The sequence below is a fragment of the Berghia stephanieae genome, chromosome 1 (genome assembly GCF_034508935.2).
Source record: "Berghia stephanieae isolate SIO BIC M18660-M18661 chromosome 1, UCSD_Bste_1.3, whole genome shotgun sequence".
In the NCBI taxonomy this organism is placed as follows: domain Eukaryota; kingdom Metazoa; phylum Mollusca; class Gastropoda; order Nudibranchia; family Aeolidiidae; genus Berghia; species Berghia stephanieae.
In genome coordinates this window covers 19,229,882-19,252,726 of record NC_088360.1, presented here as the reverse complement: position 1 = coordinate 19,252,726, position 22,845 = coordinate 19,229,882, and the positions used below count along the sequence as shown (strand labels likewise).

The 22,845-nt window shown below is 35.9% G+C and overlaps 1 protein-coding gene across 2 annotated transcripts in view; it reads left to right on the top strand.

The window, feature by feature from the left end:
• Window positions 1–22,057, top strand: part of LOC144970012 (cap-specific mRNA (nucleoside-2'-O-)-methyltransferase 1-like) — a 425,811-nt gene extending 403,754 nt beyond the window's left edge. For both annotated transcript variants that reach the window (XM_078909181.1, XM_078909170.1), the window contains exons 6-22: window positions 4,142–4,236; window positions 4,438–4,510; window positions 4,834–5,026; window positions 5,522–5,640; window positions 6,133–6,229; window positions 6,660–6,792; window positions 7,160–7,345; window positions 8,073–8,129; window positions 9,074–9,131; window positions 9,434–9,502; window positions 10,985–11,119; window positions 15,099–15,224; window positions 16,329–16,420; window positions 17,055–17,171; window positions 17,761–17,873; window positions 18,514–18,622; window positions 20,267–22,057. In XM_078909181.1, coding sequence (XP_078765307.1) covers window positions 4,142–4,236; window positions 4,438–4,510; window positions 4,834–5,026; window positions 5,522–5,640; window positions 6,133–6,229; window positions 6,660–6,792; window positions 7,160–7,345; window positions 8,073–8,129; window positions 9,074–9,131; window positions 9,434–9,502; window positions 10,985–11,119; window positions 15,099–15,224; window positions 16,329–16,420; window positions 17,055–17,171; window positions 17,761–17,873; window positions 18,514–18,622; window positions 20,267–20,402 — 1,908 coding nt within the window. In that variant the 3' untranslated portion in view covers window positions 20,403–22,057. The remainder of the gene's footprint in view (window positions 1–4,141; window positions 4,237–4,437; window positions 4,511–4,833; window positions 5,027–5,521; window positions 5,641–6,132; window positions 6,230–6,659; window positions 6,793–7,159; window positions 7,346–8,072; window positions 8,130–9,073; window positions 9,132–9,433; window positions 9,503–10,984; window positions 11,120–15,098; window positions 15,225–16,328; window positions 16,421–17,054; window positions 17,172–17,760; window positions 17,874–18,513; window positions 18,623–20,266) is intronic.
• Window positions 22,058–22,845: the final 788 nt, after the last annotated feature.

The following is a 22,845-nucleotide window of genomic DNA, read 5'->3' as shown; positions in this document are numbered from 1 at the left end:
ACTAGATGCTCTGCCGTTTCGGGTTCTTGCCCACAGCGTGGACATATTGGACAGGAAGTTAGACCCCACTGATGTAACGCACCGGCCGTTAGGCAGCTCCTCGACCGAAGCCGATTCGCAGCTACCCAGTGTCTCCTCTTACTGGTATCAAAGCCTGGCAACTTCTCACCAAGCTTAGAGGAGTGTAGGTCCCCGCCTCCACGAGGGATTGAATTCGTCCAAACCGACTTCCATCTCGTATGTACAGCTCTGTCCGTAGTCAGGGATTCTGCGTACAAGGGTTGCCGGGACTTATTTCGGCTCGAAACGGGGGCACCGTTCATTATGCGCATGAGAGGGGTATCCCCATTCCCTCTCTCTTTGATCTTACTCAGCCAGTTTCCCGTAATGGTCTCCCTCCGGACATCGGGGGGCTGGATCGCTGCCATTATCAGGCCCCATTCTCTAGGGGTTGTTGCTTGCGTTCCCGACACTATGTGCATCGACTTGCGAAGTTTTACATCCACCTTCTCAACGTTTCTGCTTCTACCCCACACTGGAGCGCAATACTCCGCGGTGGAATAGCATAGTGCCAGGGCGGATGTTCTCAGGAGCGCTTGGCTAGCGCCCCAAGTCGATCCCGCCAGCTTCCTCAGAAGACTGTTGCGTTTCTCTATCTTCCGGGCAACCCCTTCGAGATGAACCCGATAGGTAAGGCTGCGATCCAACGTCACCCTAAATATTTTGGACGCGGCTCATATGGGAGTGGCTGGTCCCCGACTAGGACATTCAGTTTACGGGTGTGCCAACCACTGCATAAGTGGAATGCAGTGGCCACGGTCTTTGAAGTGTTCATCTTCAGGTACCACTTGTCAAAGTAGAATTTGAGTCTGGTGACGTCCTCGATGAATACGCTCTCGAGACGGGTCCACACTTTACTCTGAGTAACGAGTGCCCAGTCGTCTGCGTATCCCAGCCTCAGGGAGGAAGTGTTCGGCATATCGCTAATGTAAACGTTAAACAACATTGGCGCAAGTACCGACCCCTGAGGGACCCCATTCTTCAATTTCCTTACTTTGCTCGTGACGTCTCCTAGCGCGACGTGGAATTGCCTTTCCCCTAAGATCGAAGAGAACAGCTTCAAGGTCTTTTTGCACCTTATGATTTTTGCAAGTTTGAGCATTAACCCATCGACCAGACCGAATCGTACGCCGCTGATAGGTCTATAAACACAGCACCTGTTTGCTGTTTTCTCTCGAACCCGTGCTCAATATGCTCTGTAAGGGCAATGACCTACTCCGTAGTGCACCTCCCTTCCCTGAAGCCTGCCTGCTCAGGTGGCAGGGCAGCGTCTAGGACCGGCCCCCATCGGTTGAATAGAACACGCTCCAACAATTTGTAAAGACAGCTCAGCAGCGATATGGGTCTGTAACTGTCTGCCTCCTTCGCCGGCTTCCCTGGCTTCAGGATGGCAACTATCTTCGCATGCTTCCACACTTGTGGAAGCTTTCCTTTTGCAAGGATGTCAGACATTGCCTCTGCTAGCCAGGCCCGTGCCCTGGGGCCCAGATGCGTCACCATATCGGGATATACACCATCTATCCCTGCTGCTTTGCCGTTCTTCACTTCGCTAATGGCTGCACCCACTTCTCGGGGACTGAACGGGGCCGTCCAGTCCGACTCCTCCGCAGGTAGCGAGTCCATAATCGTACGGTACGCCTTGCGGACACCGCGCTCAAAAGCCTGATTAGGGACCCACTTACTACGGTTCTTAATGTTCTTGGCAATTGTGTCTGCCTCGCATTCTGGTGCAGCCTTCGCGAAATTCCGATCTGGGTCCAATTTCTTTATCAAACGCCAAGTGTGGCGGCTGGAGTGTGTTAAGTCGAGACTTTCCACGCTCTCCTGCCACCGTTGCTTCCTTCCCTCTGCCAGAGACTGAAGTAGTCTATCGGCTGCGTCCTGGGACTGGGTCTGCTGGTACTCTCGGTACAGCTCTTCCGACTCTGCTGTCCAGCAAGGGGTGTAGAATTTCCGTTTGCCCCGTGGAATAGAGCGTTGAGCGCTCTTAACCAGTAGCCTACTAAATCTGGTTATATTCTTAGACTTGGGAGGAATGGCAGGGCAGACCTGCTCGATATAGGAACTGAATTCCTCCCAGTCAGCCTTCCTGAAATTCCATCTGCAAAGTGGGAGAGACTGCACCCTCGGTATTGTCACCCCAGCTGTGACAAGAACCGGCCTGTGCTGGCTATGCGGAAAGTCCCCGAGGACTGTCCGCTTCACCTGCAGCGGTTCACCGTTCGCACCTTTCGTTACGAGGGTGAGGTCTGGAGTATACTCCTTCTTATGGCGGGTACCCTGGAAGGTACCCTTGGCTGTAGGATCGTACACTAGGTGTAGATCATTACAGTCCATCCATGAGCGGAGTTGTCTTCCTGCCTCGTTGCAGTCTCGGTAGCCCCATTCGTGATGGTGGCTGTTAAAGTCTCCCAGACAGATGGAAGGATGGCTGACCACCGGTACCGGTGGTGTAGTCCAAGTCGCTCAGGTGGTTTGTAAATATTATGCAAACACAGTCCACCTACTTCCACGGAAATTCGGTTCACCCCATTGCTGTCCGTTACGCTCTCAATGACCCTTACCTTCGATGACTCTTTAGCGTAAACGCTAACCCCTCCTTTGAGCCTCGAAGTGTCCTCGCGTTGGACCACCTATAGCCTGGGATCTGGAATCGGGAAGATTGCGCGCCTGAATAAAGGTGGGTGTCCTGTAACAGGAGGATATCTACGCAGTGAACGGCCAATAGCTTTGATAAAAGCTCATTTTTTGCCATACTCTGGCTCTCGACGTTCAGGGACAATATGTGCATCAGTTCGCCATCCCCGCCGTCGCATTTTCCGATCGGCAGGCCGCGAATCGATTGATGCATGGGACGTTTGCTTTTTTCTTGGACGTGCCGACGACCCTGGCGACACGAACGCGGTATTATTTGGCTAGACGGCAAACTGCTTCGCCATTGACGGGACTGATTGGGACTCGACATAAGGATAATAGTGTGGCGCCCGGGATAGGGCTGCTATTCGGGCACCGGGTTTGGATCAAATTTAGTCACACACCGGGGCGAGCAGCTCATGTGGCTCGTTGGCTCGATACCCGGGATGGTCTCGTGACGGTCGACCGGGATTTACACCTTTGCCCTCCCGTGTGCCTCAAGCCCCCTCACCACTGCAAGGTAAAGATCCACGAGGGGGAATTTGTGGCGACTTCAATTGTTGGTGTGTTCTCACTTATAAGCCTGGGACTGCTTTAGTATTCAACAGTTTAGTCTCAACAGTTTTCAAAACTTTAAAATGCTTCAAGTATTGAGGGTATTTATCATTTTGAGGCTTTGTTGTTGGGCCTTTTGTCCATCAATAGTTTTAAACAAGAATTACATATTTATTTATACAAGCGGAGAGCCCACAATGTTTGCTGCGAAATAACGGCTATTACAAACAGGCACTCATCTATTTTAATTATTATACCTCTGTATTATGAAAATTAACATAGATCGAGACAAACCTGGTTATAAAGTCTTTAGGTGCACACAAATGAATCTGGCAACAGGGCAGCCAGATGGCAACTCCCAACGCCATGTTAATGATTGATCATTATACCCCAGCAGATTTTCTAAATTTGAGTCAACGGGTGGTAAAATTACCCTTGATTTTAAAAAGGTTTGCAAGTTACTAGTATATCAATATGTGAAAAATAGCTATATAATTTTAGAGTAATTCTATACTCATTGGCAAACATGGGCTGTATAGAACAATTTTAAAACCTTTTTTTTTTTAAAGAATTGATCATTATAAAATTGAATTTTTCTTGATGTTGTTACTGTTCAGTAACCTTAGAGTTCTTAATGATAATTCTTGGTTTAATTTATTAGTTTGACTTCAACCAAAGTGATATGTTCCCAATACATTCCCATTACATTTTCCACCTGTGGCTATTGATCATCCTTTAAATGCTTGATTTTAATGAAGGGAGAGTCTTGCTCTGATGCTCTTGTTTTTTTACCTTTTTAAAAAAATATAATTTTCGTGCTTCTCTTGTTGCCACCATTGGGAATGTTTGCTTTATGTAATTCAACGATTATCAATTATGCTTTTGTCTGCAGAATGTCTTTGATCAACTGGAACCAGAAGAGATGAGGAGAGCCCGCACAAGGTCCAACCCTTATGAAACAATAAGAGGTGCATTCTTCCTCAACAGGTATCAGTGCATCAATGTCACGTGTGTTAATATTGGTTTCTCTAAATATATAGTGAAATCAAATCACAATATGTCAATAATTTTCAATAGTTTTAAATATCATTCATAATGCAAAATTAGGTTTTATTTCACTGAACTCAACCCTTAAGCACGCATTGTTTTCTTATCAGAATGGTTTTGGCTTTCTAAATTTTTTTTCAGAGCTGCCATGAAGATGGCGAATATGGATGAAGTGCTGGATTTCATGTTCACAAATCCCAAGACACCATCAGGAGTGAGTGTTACTATGTGTAACTAAACATCCAATTATTTGCTGAATTCTTAACAAACAAGATAAAAATCAGTAATGTCAAAGATAGATATTACCGTTTATGCATTGTGTGTTTTTTGTTTTTTTTTGGTAGTTCAATTATGTTTTCAATTTGTTTCAGTTATTTACTAATGTAATTTATTTTTTAAATTTGTTTTATTTCCTTTTCGATTAAAAAATATATTTTATAGAAAAATAAAACTGAAACAAAAGCATGAAAGCTATACTAGGTTTTTTCACAGTGATCCAAAGAGGGCTGATATTCATATTTTCAAATTCTTCCCCAGCATTCCCTGATAGAGCCTAATGAGCTCCTTTACTTTGCTGACATCTGTGCTGGACCAGGTGGATTCAGTGAATATGTTCTTTGGAGAAAAAAGGGAGAAGCCAAAGGATTTGGGATGACTCTTAAAGGCTCCAATGATTTCAAACTAGAGGATTTCTTTGCTGGGCCTCCTGAAATGTTTGAACCCCATTACGGTCTGTAAAGAAATAAGATATTATTTTTGTTTTGTTGTTGTTTTTTCTCTTCTTTTTTTTTTAATTAAAAAAAAAATGATTATTTTAAAAATTTTAAAAATATATTTTGTTGTTGTTGTTGTTGTAAATATCAAATAAACTATAATGAAATAAAAATTAGCATTCCAATTAGTCTCAAATCAAAAGAACAAGTAAGTAGACTTTATGAATAGGATGTGCTTCGTTTTCAGTGTTTCGTTATTATTCACACATTTAAGTATTCCTGAAATTGTTTTTGGTAATTTTCTTAGTAGTTAACAACACCTTGTGCACGACTGCTTCAATTTGTTTTTATTATCCTTCTCATGAAATCAATTTGTTTCCATTTTTTTTTTTTTTAAATTCTAAGCTTAATTTTTCAGCACCACCATTACTCTTTAATTTGTGTCATTTCGGTTTGTATGTTCTGATTGAGTGATCTTTTATTATTGACAGTTTTAAATTCTTTATATCCAGGTGTTGGTGGCTTGGAGGGAGATGGCGACATATTCAATCCAAAGAATCAAGCGGAATTCATCAAATTTGTCCTAGACAGTACAGATGACAAAGGGGTTCATTTTGTCATGGCTGATGGTGTTCGTAATTTTTAAAATTATCAGTTTTAACTTTTAAGAATTTCTTCTTGAACGTTGTACGCTTATAACTTATTCCACTTCTTTTTTCAATGATATCATTGATATATCTTGATGAAGGAAAAACATGCATAGTCACTTTCTAACCTTTAGTCCTTAATTTTCAGCCATTGCAATAGTCTGATATTATGCCGAAATGATTTGGATGAAGAAAATTGAGTTTAAATTAAAAATTATAAAGAATTATGCAATTTAACGCTATTGGAAGTTAGGAATACAGAACTAACTCTCTGTCAATGAAAAATATTTGTTTTGATGCAAATCTTTTGTTTTGTTTGAATTTCAATTTTAAACATGACATCCATCCCAATATAATATTGGTTTGAGGCTGTGGGTCTCTTGAATTGAATTACAGTTTTTATTTTTATGGATTATGTATTATAATGTACTTTTTAAAGTTTGCTTTGTGATGAGGCTGTTTTGTTTTGTCATTAGGGATTTTCTGTTGAAGGCCAGGAAAACATTCAAGAGATCCTTTCCAAACAGTTGTACTTGTGTCAGTTTCTGGTGGCCATTTCCATCATTAGAACAGGTAATTTTCTGGTTGAATTTGGTTTGTCCCGACACTTTCATGCACATGTATATTTTATTAGAAATAGAAATTATAGGGTTTGTGAATTAGTTTGTGTAATTATATAAAATTTAAAGTGAGATCCATATTTGGAACAGAACCGAAGATTGCCCTTTTAGTAGGACAATGCCTTGAATTATTAAAGTTACATGGTAGGATGACTATTTTCTTTTCATATATCCTTAGTTTTTTCAGATCTAAAGAGACGTATTGCCTATTTATCATCAGGTTTAAAGCTAGATAGTTAAAAATATTTGCAGAATTGAGATCAAACTCAGCTATGGCAACATTTGGATACGTGAACTGAACTTGATGATAAGGCATTTATTTTCTTTTTGTAAAGACCATTTTCCTTTTAGATATTTTAGAAGTTTTCTTTATGTTATTTCAGGGGGACATTTTGTGTGCAAACTGTTTGATTTATTCACACCTTTTAGTGTTGGCCTAGTTTATTTAATGAACATGATATTTGAACAAACTGCTATCTTCAAACCTGTCACCAGCCGTCCTGCCAACTCAGAAAGGTAGGGATAAGCTAAATCTTTTCCAATTGAAACAGCTAGGTTAGTGGTTTACTTTTTCTCAAATGTTGTTTTCCTTGGATAAGGTAGTATATTGGTTGTCTCAATCATTTTTGATGTAGACCAATGTCATTTGCACTTAGATTATACTTTTTTTTTAATTGTGCAATTCTCCTCATAAGAAAATAATTTGAATTTCTAATGATATGATATTACCTAAAATATTTTTTAATGAACATTTTTACTCATGCCTAAAGATGGAGTCCAACCTAGTATCCTTGGGTGATAGTGCAATGCTTATCCACTCGACCATCTCATCCTCCATTTATATTATTTTCCTCCCTCTCCCCGTTTTTTGTTATCCTTTCAGGTATATTGTATGCAAGTCCCTCAAGGTGGGGAAAGAGCCTGTTGTCCAATACATGCATTCAATCAACCTTGACCTTTGTAAACATCTCTCTGCTATGTCAACTACAGATCTGCTTCATATTGTGCCATTCCAAACTCTTACCAACAATGAACCCTTTTTTGCCTACATGGTCAACTCAAATGAAAGGTGACAATAAAGAAATAATTCGGAAATGACCTTTTAACTTTATCAGGCATTAAGTTACAATTTTTTTTAAAAAGGATTCTTGTTTCCTTCAATATAATCACATAACAGATTTGGTCAAATTTAAATTTAAAATAGAGGGAGGTGATATTTAATTGAACACCTTAAATCTAACTCCACATATTTAAGATATCTATGAATTGAAGATTTTCTTGTTGACCATATTTATTTCAAAGAACCAAAGAGAGTAATTATCTCACTCGTGAGACACATTTTTATTTTGGTTAAATTGCAAACTAAGCTTTCATTAAATTTTAAACCTGCAGAAGTCATATTCCAAAGTATATAATTACTCTATACGGTTCTTTGAAATAAATATGGTCAAGAAGAAAATCTTGAATTAATGTTATAAAATTATTCCCCTTTAGCTAAATCGATGCTGCTAGGCCCAACAAAAGTGAAGAATTGCTATCTTTGCTGTACAAGAAGTGATACGTGATTTTAAGACTGGTTTATTATAAGATGCTGCTCTCGATGTGTTAGACAAACGTGTTGTGAATACAAGAAAGAAAATAATGACATTTGGAAAGACAGAGCCCATGCGATTTTTGTATGTTCAAATTTAACTTTTATGTAAGACCATTGAAAAGTTGTATAAATTTGTCACTAATGTTTATGTTGAATATTAACACCACCATCTGTTTGTTTTTTGCTTTCTATTTTCGTGCAGCTTTGCAAAGAATCAGGCTATACATCTGAAAAAGATTCAAGTCTTTACTTCAAACAGGTAGAACATACCCTTCAAATTTTATTTATCATCAACACTTCCTTCCACTTACAAACGTATGTTCCTTCTATTTTCTACTAAATGCCACAAATCTTCTGTACTAATGTAACATCTGATCAGTGAAATTTCAAATTTCTTTCTTTCTTTGGGGATTTCAGTAAATTCTATTTATGAATTAACGTATTTTGTCTTCTTTTATTTATTTAATTATTTTTCTTTTAGTATATCTAAGAATATGTTGATTACAGTTTATATTTCAACAGAAACTATGAGAAGTCCTCTGAAGTGATTCAGTTTTGTGTTTAAGCGTTTTAGAGAGACCTTCTTGTTTGTCTTTACTATCATCTATAAATTGATGATGATAATGAAAATAATAATGATAATAATAATAATAAGAAGAATAATAATGATAATGATGATAATAATAATAATGATAACAGTGATGATTGTCACAATGATAATAATAATAATAATGCTGAAAACTTATATAGCGCTATAACTCCGAGACACCAGACTCTAAGCGCTTAAATTACAAATTACTTTGGCTGAAACATACTCATTCACACACACAAGCACACACACACACACACATACACACACACACAATACAACACACAACACAAACCAAACCTATCTTGCTTCTCATACCATCTACTAAATCGAAACAAATATGTTTTAAGCGAACGTTTAAAAATAGACAAAGATTCTTTTTCACGAATGCTCTGCGGTAAGGCGTTCAAATAGAGGGTCCGAAATGAGAAAAGGATCTCATTCCAGCATGACAAAATATACAACGTGGAAGTGGATGGTGATAATTAGATAATTATTGTTTCAGTACATGCGAAATTTCAAACGCTCAAGCACGATTAACAGAAGAATCATAGAACCAATACTAAATATTTCTATAAAAATGTGGCCTCATTATTTATCTTGTTCTCCTCCAGTGACTTGTATGAGCAAAGACAGTCAGATGTAAGAACACAATGTTTGGAGAAATGGAAGGTGAGGAATCTATATGGATTGATTGATTGATTTTTTTTTTTTAATGTACATCTAGTAAATAAGCATTATTGGTACAATCAGCCCATTTTTTTTTTTTTTTAACTTGTTTCTTTTTTTTCTTTTTTTCAATTAAAAAAAAAAAAGAAATTTATTTATTTACTTATTTATTTATTTACTTATTTATTTATTTATTTATTTATTTAGTTATTTACGTATTTATTTATTTATTTACTTATTTATTTATTTATTTATTTTATATTGTCCAATCGAAACAAGTGAATCATTTTACTTCATGACTTTAGATCCCAGATCAAGTAAGAGCAGCTCCAGGAAGACCAGATCCTAATGCCTTGTTTAAAGAACTCATTCTGGTACGTGCACATCAATAAATGGTTATAATAAGATAAGTCACATTTCATAGTAGTTAATATTTTTTGTATACATTCATTTATTTATATACTGGACGTTTATTAACGTTTTGATCTTAATCATATTTTATGAATGTGAAGTACTTCTGTTTTGATGCTTCTTGATACCTGATTATTTTTTTCACTATAGTGAATACTATTATTTATTTATTTATCAACTCTTGTGTGTATCAGTTATCATTCATACTATGTATCGATATGTTTTGTAAAATACTTAACAAATACAAAGTATGCCCAGCCTTTTTAAGACTTGCTTTCATTTTGTTTTTGTTTTTTTTAATTTCAATCCATTGTTTTATCATGTCCATATGTTTCAGTTCGACATATAAGATAAGACAAGTTTGATTACAGAGGTTGAGTTCTGAGATACTGTTGTTATTATTATTATTATTATTATTATTATTATTATTATTATTATTATTATTATTATTATTATTATTATTATTATTATTATTATTATTATTATTATTGTTATTATTATTATTATTATTATTATTATTATTATTATTATTATTATTATTATTATTATTATTATTATTATTATTATTATTATTATTATTATTATTATCCACTAGCCAGGAGGATTGATTTATATTATTATTTCTTACGTTGGATTTTCAATGGGGTTCTAAGTCCAATACGCAGGAATAAATTCCCCTTCCAGGAGGTTTTATTTTGACTTAAGTTTTTAAAGAAATGGGGGTGCTTTATTTTTAAGACTTTGACAAAAGGATTTTTTAAAAATAATTTAGATATGATTGGTTAGATTGGATAGTGAGTTTTAAAACTAAAACAAAGGGTATCTTTAAAGTGTTAGTCGATTTATCAATTGTAAATGTTGGCATTCCTGGAGAAGTGTTCTGTAAATTTCGTAAGGACACTGTGTCAATATCATAGCTGAGGGAAGTCTTCGATTGAAAATGATTGAAATCAAACAAACATGCTGGTTAAGTGGCAGAAAAACTAACACACCAGACTCTTAGTGTTACCTTTACTGTCTCCATTAAAAAATGTTGTTTTTTTTTTTTTGGATAACCTAGGGTCTTAAGTTACGACTGGTAATTTACTAGGGTTGGATTTGTCAAAGTCAGGTTTATTTCTAGGAGGAGGGAGGGAGGGGGACTTGCTGCCAAAACAAACAAATACAATGCTCAGACTTTTTGACTTTCTCTTTCACAGAGCACTGATAAACAATCTTAGAGAGTGTATTAGAAGGCTTCTTTGATTTTGTTGAAAAGTTCACTTGTTTTTGTTTGTTTTTTTTGTTTTATGAAAGAAGGAGTGAAGTTTTTTTAAGAGGAGAAGGGGGTCGGTTTTTTTTAATGGGAGAAGTAGAGTGGTTTGGAGGGGAAGGGATGATGAGAGAAGGAGGAGGTAAATTGATAGTTTCCCTTTTTAATTTCAAGCTCGTGTTTTTCTTTCCAGGAAGATCAGAGAGACATGTTCACATTAAATGGAGATTCCTTAAGTGTGGAAAATTTAAATGACATCAAATGTATCTCCTGCTATTCCTGTGTTGTTAAGGGTGAAGGGCCGAGTTTTTACATCCTCGGATGTGGGGTAAGGTTATTATGAGATGATCCTTTTCATGCTAAACACATATGCACGAGTTAAGAGATATTGCAATGAATAATTTTTAGACCTCAAGCTATACCACTTTCCAGTACAGTTGCTTTTTTTTTATTTTATAAAATGTAAAAGGTGAAGACAGTTTCATGATATTATACGTGATAAGACTGAATTTTAGTAGAGAAACAAGCTTTAGTTCTTTGTCTTTTGTCCCCCCTTTGACCACTCATTCTAACATCATTACAACTAGCACAAAAGTCTGTGTGTTCAAATCAAATGTTAAAGCAGTTTTGATGAACAGCTCAGAAATAATGGAGAATGACCAGAAGAGTCATAACTAAAATCCAAATCTTCGTCAATTCATTTTCTGCGAAAGATTTATAAAGAACTTTGGCCACAAAAATTTAGCAACATTAAGCTGTGGCAGAAAACAAACCAACAACTAAATGAAAAAGAAATGTTGAAGAGAACTTACTTACTTACTTACTTAGGCCGCCCCTTGGGGCGCCCAACATGAGCCACAAGTCTTCGCCATTCTGTCCTGTCCTCCATAAGTGTGCGCAGCTCCCGGGTGTTGTCCATTCCTGTGTCGTCTAGCAGACAGTCAATGTAGGTTTTATTTTGCCTGCCTCTGCTTCTGGTTCGCTCAGGTGGTTCCCATAGCACAAGACTGCTTGCAATTTCCTCCTTGTGTTTCCAGCAGTGCACTGCAAGTCTCAGTCTTCTCTTTTGGGTCTTCGAGGTCACTGGGGGAGGTCACTGTAGAGCTCTTCATTTGATATGTGCTCTTTCCAGCTTACATTGAGGGCCATCCGCAGCATACGGGTGTAGCAGCCGTCCAGTTGCTTCTCAAGGGCTTTAGTAAGAGTCCATGTCGCTGCTCCATATAGAAGCACCGCACCGACTCTACCGTTGCCAGGAACAGTCTCTTCTTTATTTCTTTAGTTGAAGAGAAAATGGAATGAATTGGTCACACTGGCAGTCCTGATAGCTCAATTGGTAGAGTCCTCACGTCACACACAAAGGGACTTGGATTGATTCCTGCTTGTTTTTTTTTTTCTGACTCCCCTATCCATCCAGTAGTGATTGGGCCGCTGGGTCTGTTAGATCTGGTGGAAAGTACTTTGTGATAGACCAGTGTCCTATCCAAAGGATAGCCAGCAATTGCTATCATTTAACGCTATAGAAACTGAGACAAACTCCAGCTCCATGGGCCTTTTGGCTCTGAGGGCTTCTTTTTACTATCATCTTTAATCTGTATGTTGTCAGGGTGAACAAAATGTCAAAAAGTGATTATAAAGCCCAAAGACCATAATTGTTTAATTTTAGCTTCTGTCAGTTTCAAAAACTATATCCATTTCCCTCAATAAACCCTATAAACTTAACCAAAGTTTCTTATTTTTCACTATAGATTAAATTTTGAGCATCTATGGTATCCAGATATAATACTGTTTTGAGACAGTAGGTCATTATATATTGGGAATGAAAGTATAGCTCATAAATTTGTTGAAATAAAAGTTTGAATTAGCGGGCACAGAGAATATGAAAGTTAAGTTTACTTTTGTTTAAAAAATTATTATTTTTTAAATTGAGTTTTATATAGTGCAATATCCGCCAAATGTGCTCAAAGTGCTTTACAAGGGGTCCCTGGTCAACAGCAACATTTAACATGTAAGATGGGACATGACGCCCGTTACCTAGTGCCGCGCTGAGGACCGGTCCCAAGAACCGGTCCCACGGTTCATTAGCTGGGACCGGAGGACTGGTCCCAAGGTGAAAAACCGTTAGCGGTTCACTTCTTATCTTTCTATTTGAACGGTCCGAGTGATTCTAGTTTCTTTACTGTCTTTTCTCGGTCATTTTCTCAGTTCTTTTGCCTAGGTCGTTCGCCTAACCACCCATCCCACTTAATTAATCACACCAACCCCCTCTTGATCATACGCCCTCTTGTGTGTGTGTGGTGGGGTAAGAGGGGCCGCGAGACGCCTTGGACGATTCCATTACTCGGGGTAAATTTCCTAATTTACAACACACTAATGATCACAATGACAATGATCTATTTTGACAACATCACCCCTCTTCTTTAATGGGTTATTCTTTGAAATGAATGTGACTACTATAAGATGTGTGTGTGTTAGTGTGTGTGTTTCGAACCTAGCTGGTCCGATTTTTTCCTTTTGGCTATCTGTTGTCACCACTCCTTTCTATCGCATTGTTGTCATTTGATGATACAATAATATTTTTATTTCGTTTGGTGTTTTAACTAATCAAATGATACAAGTTTCACATACTATAGCTTTCTTATTTGGGGGGCCCGATAGCTCAGTTGATAGAGCACTCTCTTTACACACAAGGGGCCAGAGATTGATCCCAGGTGCAGTCGAGCTTTTTTTTCTTCTGATCTCTGTCTATTCAGCAGTGAATGGGTAGCTGGGTTTGTTAGATCTGGCGAAAAGTACTTTGGGATAGACAGCGTCCTATCCAAAGATAGAATTTTTTATTTATTAAAAAAGAAACAAAAAACGTGAGCTTTTACATAGTGCAATATCCACTTAATGTGCTCAAAGCGCTTTACAACGGGTCCCTGACTAATAGCAACACGTAACATGTAGAACGAGACAGGACGCCTGTTAGGCGATGTTACAATTTTTTCCGACACTGACAACAATGTTGACGACCAGGTACTCATTTTACACCTGAGTACGGTGATAGGATGTGAGTAAAGAGTCTTTCAAGGACTAAACTAGGCGCCGAGCGAGGCTCGAACCCAGGACCTTCCGATCCGAAAGCGAGTGTCATACCACAAGACCACATAGCCGCACGAAAAGAGAAAAAAGGAATGGAGACAACAACAATCCCCCCCTCCAAAAAAAAAAAATTTTAAAAATCAAAACAAACTCTTCCCACTTCCCATACTTTTGGTCCAGCATGTCACAGACACAAAACATTAACAATCCCTTTTCCTTTCACTCCCTAACATTGACCCGACCCGCTCCATCAATCTTCGCAGACACACACACACGCGCCCACACAAACACAGGCTTAATGGATAGTGTTATAGCACTATTTTCATGTTTTGAGGCAACACGCCTTCTCCGCTCTCACTTACACTTAGCGGTTCTACAGCCATCTACTGCAGGACCGGTTCCTATCGTATGACGGTCCCAAGGACGCCTTGTGATTGGCCAATGTTGAAAAAGAACCGGTTCATTGACGGTCCCACGAGCCTTGTGAATGGCCTATGTCGAAAAAGAACTGGTTCGAACCGGTCCTTGCGGTTCACATTTCCCTGGGACCGTAGAACCAGCGGTCCTAAACATGCTTGGGACTGCTCCGCACTACTGTTACCTGAGTACGGTGAGAGAAAGTGAGTAAAGAGCCTTTTCCAAGGACTCAACTATGCGCCGAGCGCGAGGCTCGAACCCAGGACCTTCCGATCCGAAAGCAAGTGTCATACCACTAGACCACATATCCGCACACTAAAATAATCAATCCTCTGCGAATGATGGCAGTATAATACCAAGTCAGATAGCAGGAAGTCAAGTTTGATCTTTCGTCGCGATAACATAACAAATCATTGTTTTGGTTTTTGAAATGCTCAAAATTTGATTTATTTCCCAACTTTCCACATCCAGCCATTGTATTAATAATTAATTAGCCTTTTTTTTTTTTTGGTTTCTTTTGATTTAAAATATTTTATATTAATTTTTTTTTTTTTGTTGATAACCCATTGATAAATGTTTGACAACAGATCAGTGCTTTTTAAATTTTAGTGTATTGTGATGACTGGGGTGTGCAAGCTTTTATGTCGAGGTTGAAAGTGTGTACTATTTCAATAAAGGTTGACAAGCACTGCAATAGACATCCTCAAAAAAAAGTGGCCAAAACAAAATTTTATCTTGGCCCATTTCATGTGTTTATGGATCAATTGTACAATTTACTGATATTTTCATCCCCTATTATATGTCAGAGGTTACATGTGTATAAATGGGATGGAAGAGCCAAAACCAAGTGGCAAAAACTTGATGGTTTTCGAGTGGAGCTGCCTTCAAAAACCTTACTTGAAGTTCAAGCTGTTACAGAGTTACGAGGGGAGGTGATTATTGTTCTATATCTAAAACATTTACATTCCTGTTTTATTTTTACAGTAAATTTACAATGAAAACTAGTTGAACTGTTATTCACCGGACTTGATGATCTTTAGCATTTTGAACATATTTAGGTTTTATTAGCGTGACTGAAAATTGAAAGAAAATCAAGGATTATTGTTTATTCATTATTAATAAAAAGCAAAAGGGTTGAGCATTTATACAGTGCAATATACACTAAATGTGCTCAAAATGTTTTACAAGGGGTTTCAAGCAATGGCAACACTGTAGGGTAAGTCACGAAGCTTGTAAGACAATATTAATTTTTTTTCCAACAACGACAATACAAGGTACTCATTTTACACCTGAGTATTATCCGAGAATATAAGTTAAGAGCTTTTTACAAGGACTCAACTTTGCACCACCCTCAGCGGGATTTAAACCAGAAACCTACAGATCAAAAGTCAAGTGTCATATCACAAGAATAAAAAAACTGCCCACCAATTGACTATTATTACTGAGTTGCTTCCCTTTATGTTAAAAAAAAACGGAATGGATTATGCTTCCCATTAGAATAGAGTCACAAATTGCAGATTAAAGGCATTTGTCAAGAGTTTCTTAACTGTAACAAAGAAGATAAATAATGATGGCATGTTGAACTTTTTGCAATTTATTTGTTTATATTTTTTTGTTACTTTGTTTTTTTTGGGTTTTTTTTTAGATTTTTTTTTTTTTTTTTTTTTGTTTTTTTTATTTTGTTTTTTGGTGGGGGGGGGGGGGGGGGGGCTTTTTAATAAAGTTTTAACTGATTATAAAGTGTTTCTATCTGAATATACAATATTTAATTCTGAATATTAGCTTATAATGATTCATTTTAATACTTTTTTTTCATACTTGGAACTGCTCTAGTAAGATTCCACTAAACGTTGACTTGTGTTTGGTCTTTTTTTCATGGGGGTTGGGGACTTTAAATTGAGCTGTGTTAAACAGTGTCAGGAACATCCTTGTACTGCAAAGGGGGTTTGATTGTATTCTTAAAGAAAGGATAAAATAGGAAAAAAGAAAATACAAATATGAATGCAATAAAAAGGAGAGCATCTTTTCTCTTGTAGGGCAAAGGTCAGAGAAGACAGACAACCATTCATGTGTTGGATGCCTTTTACCTGTGTGGACAAGACGTCCGGAAATTGTCCTTTGAAACCAGGTAAGCCTTTGAGAAATGTTATCGTTTTTATTAGCTACAATATATTATGATTTTTGTACTAAATTGTTAAAGGTAGACAGTTATGTCTCGTGAAACAATTCTAAAAGGATATTGTGCATTGCTTTCTTCTTATACTTCATAGTGATCATAACAAATGTTAATAAAAATGATTTTCGTTTACTGCAAAATAAAAAAAAGTGGACTACACGATTGGATAATGAATAAGAACATTTCTACGGCATGGGAACGATTACAGGTTTTTATCATAAAAAATGATGAAGAGTTGAAATTATATTGCTGATTAAAACATTTTGAAATGCTAATTGAATTGGAACCAAAAATCCCTCTATGAAAAGTTTGGCACATTCTGATATAACTCACGTTTCTATCCTGATAAAAATCAAACAAAATATGATTTTCATACCACAGATGACTTTGCATAAGTCAAATTCTGTTAACTGGATTTCACTGATATCTGATTGTTATTTTACTGAATATGTCTCCTTGTTATAATGCATTTAAAATGGATGTTACATTATAAACGTCCTTTAAATATTCTTTGAACCTTAATCATCTCCTAAGATGGGATAATATATTTGAATTGTTTCGCACAATTTGTATTTCTCACCTGCAGATTTCAAAAGTTGCAGAAGTTTGTGAAAGCGATCCACAAGCCTACGAGGTCCGATCTCACACAGCTCCACGTGCCTGATGTATTTCCTCTGGACAACATTGGAGAAATATTTAACAGGTTGGACAAGTGAAATTGCTGTGATATTCTGATTGTTTTTTTGTTTTTTTTTCATTTATAACACTGTCATCATGATGTCACTAAATGCGAAGTCTTTATTGTTTTTTAGAAAATATTCCTTCAAGTGCTTTTAATGTTATGATCTATTTTTTTCACCTCGTCCTTCATTTTGGTTTGTTTTATGGTTAACAAAAATCAAACCGTTGAACTTGAACAATTATATAATGAAATATCCACTAAACATGATCAAAGCACTTTACAAGTTACAACAGCAGCCCTTAACATGTAGGACAAGACATGATGCCTATTAGGCAATATTACATTTTATTTTTTTTCCCAACACTGTTATTGGCCAGATACTTATTTTACACCTGAGTACAAAAAGAGAATTTGAGTTAAGAGCCTTCTCCAAGGACTAAACTATATGCTGCTCAGAGCCAGACTCGAACCCTGGATCTACCAATCACAAGACGAGTGCCATACCACAAGACCACATAGCTGCACAATTACGTCAAATAAGTAGGGAATACTAAACTGATTTTATCCAGTTTTAAATGTTTGGCATTTTTTGTTTGTTTCCTCAATCCAGATTGTCTATGCGTATTGTGAAGGGTTCAGCCAACAAGCCCCGTTTATGTTACAGTAATGGTTCTGGAAACTTTTTCCATCCTAGTGGTATTGACATTGTGAAAACTGTCAAAGGTGTGTGGGAATCAATCAGAGTTTGTTCTTCGCTTCAAATGTTTTAGAAAAAGGATTGTTTTTTTGTTTCTATGTGCGAATTGTAAATATTTTTTTTTTTAAATTAATGTGTGTAAAATTTTCACTCATTTAGTTACACTCACTTTTTTTTTTCTGTGTAACAAAGAGACAATAAAGTCCTCCATAAATAATCTAGACAGATCAACTAATGCCTGTGTTGCCTTCCTCTTTCGTCATTTATTCTGCTGTTCTTTTATTATTATTATTATTATTATAATTATTATTTGATATAGCGCCAATATCCACAAATAGTGCTCAGAGGTGCTTTACAATAGTTTTTTTTTGTTGTTGTTTTTCTTAAATCACACATGTTCATTCATTCAACTACGAAATCACTACAACAGTCACACACATCTTGTTCGAAATTCACATGGAATCCCGATAAGCAGAATAAAAAAGATCAGTTTTTAGATGCTGTTTGAAGACTGGTAGACTTTCACATTGTCGGGTTTTAGGTGGTAAAGAATTCCATACAATTGGAGCCGAAAATGAAAAACCATATTCTTTCAGTAGTGTCAACTGGTCTACTCTTTCATTTTTCCAAACGTTGAAGATTTGTCTATATGTCTATTTTCTTCAGAGCCATGGATTAAAAGCCAAAGCAAATCAACAGGGAAATGGTACTGGTTCCACATCCATGACAAGAGATCTGTATATGAATGTCCTTCAGAATCTATCGCAAATGTTCGGTAACAAAATTTTGTCATTTGAAGATATATAATAGTCACTAAATATTATAAATCATAGTAAGATTTGTTTAAATAGGGAGCTTCGTGCATACTGAATACAGCATATTAGAAGCGCAGGCACAAATATTGGTATGTATGGTTTTTAAGGGACTTAATTTGAAAAAAAAACCAAAATACTATCTGATGTAGTCGATTCTGTGCCCACGGGAATGTTACTCAGTCCATAGCCAGAGAAGAGAGACAGAAACAGCAGGTTGACAAACAAGCTCTCAATTCACTGTTTTTTTTAAATAATTTTTTTTAAAAGTTAATGCAAGAAAAATTAAATAATCCATCTTTATTATTACTAAAATCCAATATTCTCTAATTATACTCATAGTTACTACTTAGAAGGCTTGAAATGTATTGGAAGTGTATGTCTGTTAAAGGTTATTACAGAAAGTCAATTTTAAATCTTTGCATAATGAACCCAATTTATTCGTCTCAAGCCATTGGAGATCAGTTGTAGTATAAAAGATTTCAGATTTTTGTTTTAAAAGCAGATTTTAACCCAAATTGTAGCCATCTGTTTCATGCTAGATATTCAGAATTAGATTTAACCCAAATTGTAACCATCTGTTTCATGCTAGATATTTAGAATTAGATTTAACCCAAATTGTAACCATCTGTTTCATGCTAGATATTCAGAATTAGATTTAACCCAAATTGTAACTCTCTGTTTCATTCTAGATATTTAGAATTAGATTTAACCCAAATTGTAACCATCTGTTTCATGCTAGGTATTCAGAATCGATTTAGTTGGAAGTATATTTTTGATATAAATCATTTTTTTTAAAAGATGCAAGCTTTCTATTCTCCACTGGAAGAAGTTTTAGAACCATCAAATCCTGAACGACAAATTCACCAGAAAATATCAAGACAAAGATGCCCCCTTTCATTTATGCCCTTTGCAATTCAAATTATAAACTGGTCCTTTTTCTTTTCAGGTTTAATTTCATCATTAATAACTTGTGCAACAATGACTTTATTTAAAATGTATGCGTGCAAGTGCAAGAGAGAGAGAGATTGTGTGTGTGTGTGTGTGTGTGTGTGTGTGTGTGTGTGTGTGTGTGTCTAATTAAATCGTTATGGTTTGGGTCTCTGTAAAACATAAGATTTTCAGTTTTGATGTATATGGGTGTGTGTGTGTGTGTGTGTGTGTGTGTGTGTGTTTAAGTGTCTGTGTGTGTACATCTGTATGATTCTGTTAGATTAATAATTATTATTTGAATTTACTTGGGTCTTTGCGGAATATCACCCTTTTGATTTCATATAATTTCATATATGATTATGTGTGGTTGCATGATATGTTGGTTAAAAAAAAACAACACAAAAACAAGAAAAAACTTTTGCTGTTATAAAAAACAATATCCACTAAACAAGCTCAAAGCACTGTACAAGGGGGTCGCTGGCCAACAGCAGCACTTAACATGCAGGACGAGACATGATGCCTGTTAGACGATATGACAATTAAGTAATGGTCATGCTGTGCTCAAAACAATGTAATTTCCTCTTTCGATTAATAACGTTTATCTCATCTTATATTTAAGTAGACTTTCATTTTTTTTCAAATTTGTTATATATTATGCTTTTGCTTGTATTCAGAGACTGCAAGGATAGCGTTCTTCACTGGCAGTGGGAGGAAGGGGTGAAGGTTCATCCTGACCAGCAGAGGGAGGATTCCAGCCTGGTGTCACGTGACCGTATCATCCACTACTTGCACAAAATCCAACAAAGATGAGGCTGGAAATCTTTTATGGAAAAGTTAACGATTACATATTAATTTCTTTCTTTTTTTTTATTCTTAAATCTTCTTGTTTACAAAAGTGACCTGCTGACTTGGGTTGGTATTATGTCAGGATTTGAAGAATGGGATTTTTGGTTTTGAAGTGGAAATGGTCAAAATGATCCAATTTCAGTTTTTGTTCTGCAATTTCAGAAACTACAATTATTCTTCTCCTAAAAAAAACATAATAATTCTATTGGTTTTAAGTTAATGATAATGATAATAATAATAAATTATTATTATTATTATTATTATTATTATTATTATTATTATTATTATTATTATTATTATTATTATTATTATTATTATTATTATTATTATTATTATTATAGTAATGATAATAACAATAATGATAATAATAATATTAATAATAATAATAATGATAATTATTATTATTTTAATAATTAAGATTAATAATGATAATTATGATTAATAATAATGATGATTATAAAACTGTTATGTAGAAACCATTCCACTTAACTGATTCCACTTGTGGCCACCATTAGAACGACCTATCAAGCCTACACATATCTTTTGCAGTGGCTATATATTTATTTATATGGTAATACAAAGCATCCTTTTATTTGTTTGTCAACATTTTATTTTTCAGACTTCGTTACATTTAATGTTACACGAGTGTAGAATGATGGTAGATGAAATAGAGTGAGTCGCCCTTTCTTATAACTTAACATTCATTCCGAACTGTCAATACATTCATATTTCAAAAAGAGACCGAATGAATCAAGGACACGCGTGTTATCTTTTACAATAATCCACAACGCATTTAACGATTTTAAATGCCCATATCCAAGGAGTTTCCTTTGCTTGTATGTGAAGCATGTGCCTCAACTTCAAAGTCGATTTTCTTAAAACTTGGTTTTTACACTGTTCTTACTTCAAACATTTTATATCATATTATATATGATTTGTAAAACCTTTGAGTGTGTTCCTCCTAGCGGGGACCTATAGTTGTGTCTGGATGAGACTTTTAGTGATCTCAAACTAAGTACTTTGATAGAGTGCTTTTGGAATCTACACCTGTTTCTTATTTGAACCAATTTCCCTTTGTCTTCCCTTTTCTTGGATGCTTTATTGTAAGTCTAGAACTTTTTGCTATCCCATTTTCTTCCATTTTACTGGCACTGATATGACCTTAATGTGTTGCAAGCGCCGTAAAACCATTAAACACAAACACAAGTATCATTTCCTCTTGACAATACAAGTTTAAAATGTCATTGAAAATGTTGTCCCTACCATTGAATTGATGCAGTCCATCACAGTCAGGCCCTAGTATAAACCATAGAAATATACACACGTTCTATAGCTTTTTTTTTCTGCTTTTTTTCAATTATTTTATTATATTGCTTAACTTTTTTTAAAGGATAGATTTAATACTACTGGAACTGTTACAATGGTGGTAAAAGAGTTGTTAATATTTGACACATACATTTTCTTTGAATGCTTCAACACAATACTTGGCACAATTTTGATTTATACACTTTTGAATTTATGACTAAACTGACAAAGGAAAAAAAGAGACTGTGACACGTCAAAAATTCATATCGAGTTTCATTTTTTACATTTGTTGGTTATAGGGGGGGGGGGGGGGGGGGGGGGGGGGATTTAATATTAGTTGGGAATCAAATTTTTTATCTCAGCATGATCTAAGGGAAACAGATGGTAATTGTAGAGGCTAAAGAATTCATTTGTTGGAACAATGTATTACAAAATGGTATCATATACTAAATTCATTGGGGGAAAAAATAGGAGTCCTGCAGAGCTATAATCCCCATGAGCCGAAATTTATCCTGGTATCTATAGCGTGAAAAAAACATTAGCAATTTCTTGCTACCCTTTGGATTGGACATTAGTCTATTGCAAAATACTTTCCACTAGATCTTAGAAATCCAGTTACCCAGTCATTGCTGTTCGGACAGGGAGGCCGGAAAAAAATCTCGACTAGCTATCGGAACCCCTACGAGATTCATTCACTAGTGGAATTTTTGGTGAAATGTATATTTGTGTATAATATATATGTCTGAATTTTCTACCATTGTTAACTAAACTATTTATTAGACAGTATTTCTTAAATGGGTTAGGATTAAGAGTAAAACTGGAAAAAATTCTTGCTTCATATTTTATCTTTTCAGATAAATGTTATTTTTTATGAAACAAGCAAAGAAATGCCCTTAAATTGTTTCAAAAGCCAATGAGCATCAAAGAAAGCAAACGTAACTCATGTATAAAATCACTATGTATATTGATGTGTTATCTGTAGACATCGAAAGTATCAGTAAGTAAGTAGGATATGGTAAGGGACATTTTTAAACCTATGCAAAGGATATTCCTACAATGTGTACAAGCATTTTATTCATTACAAATTACTTATCACATCATT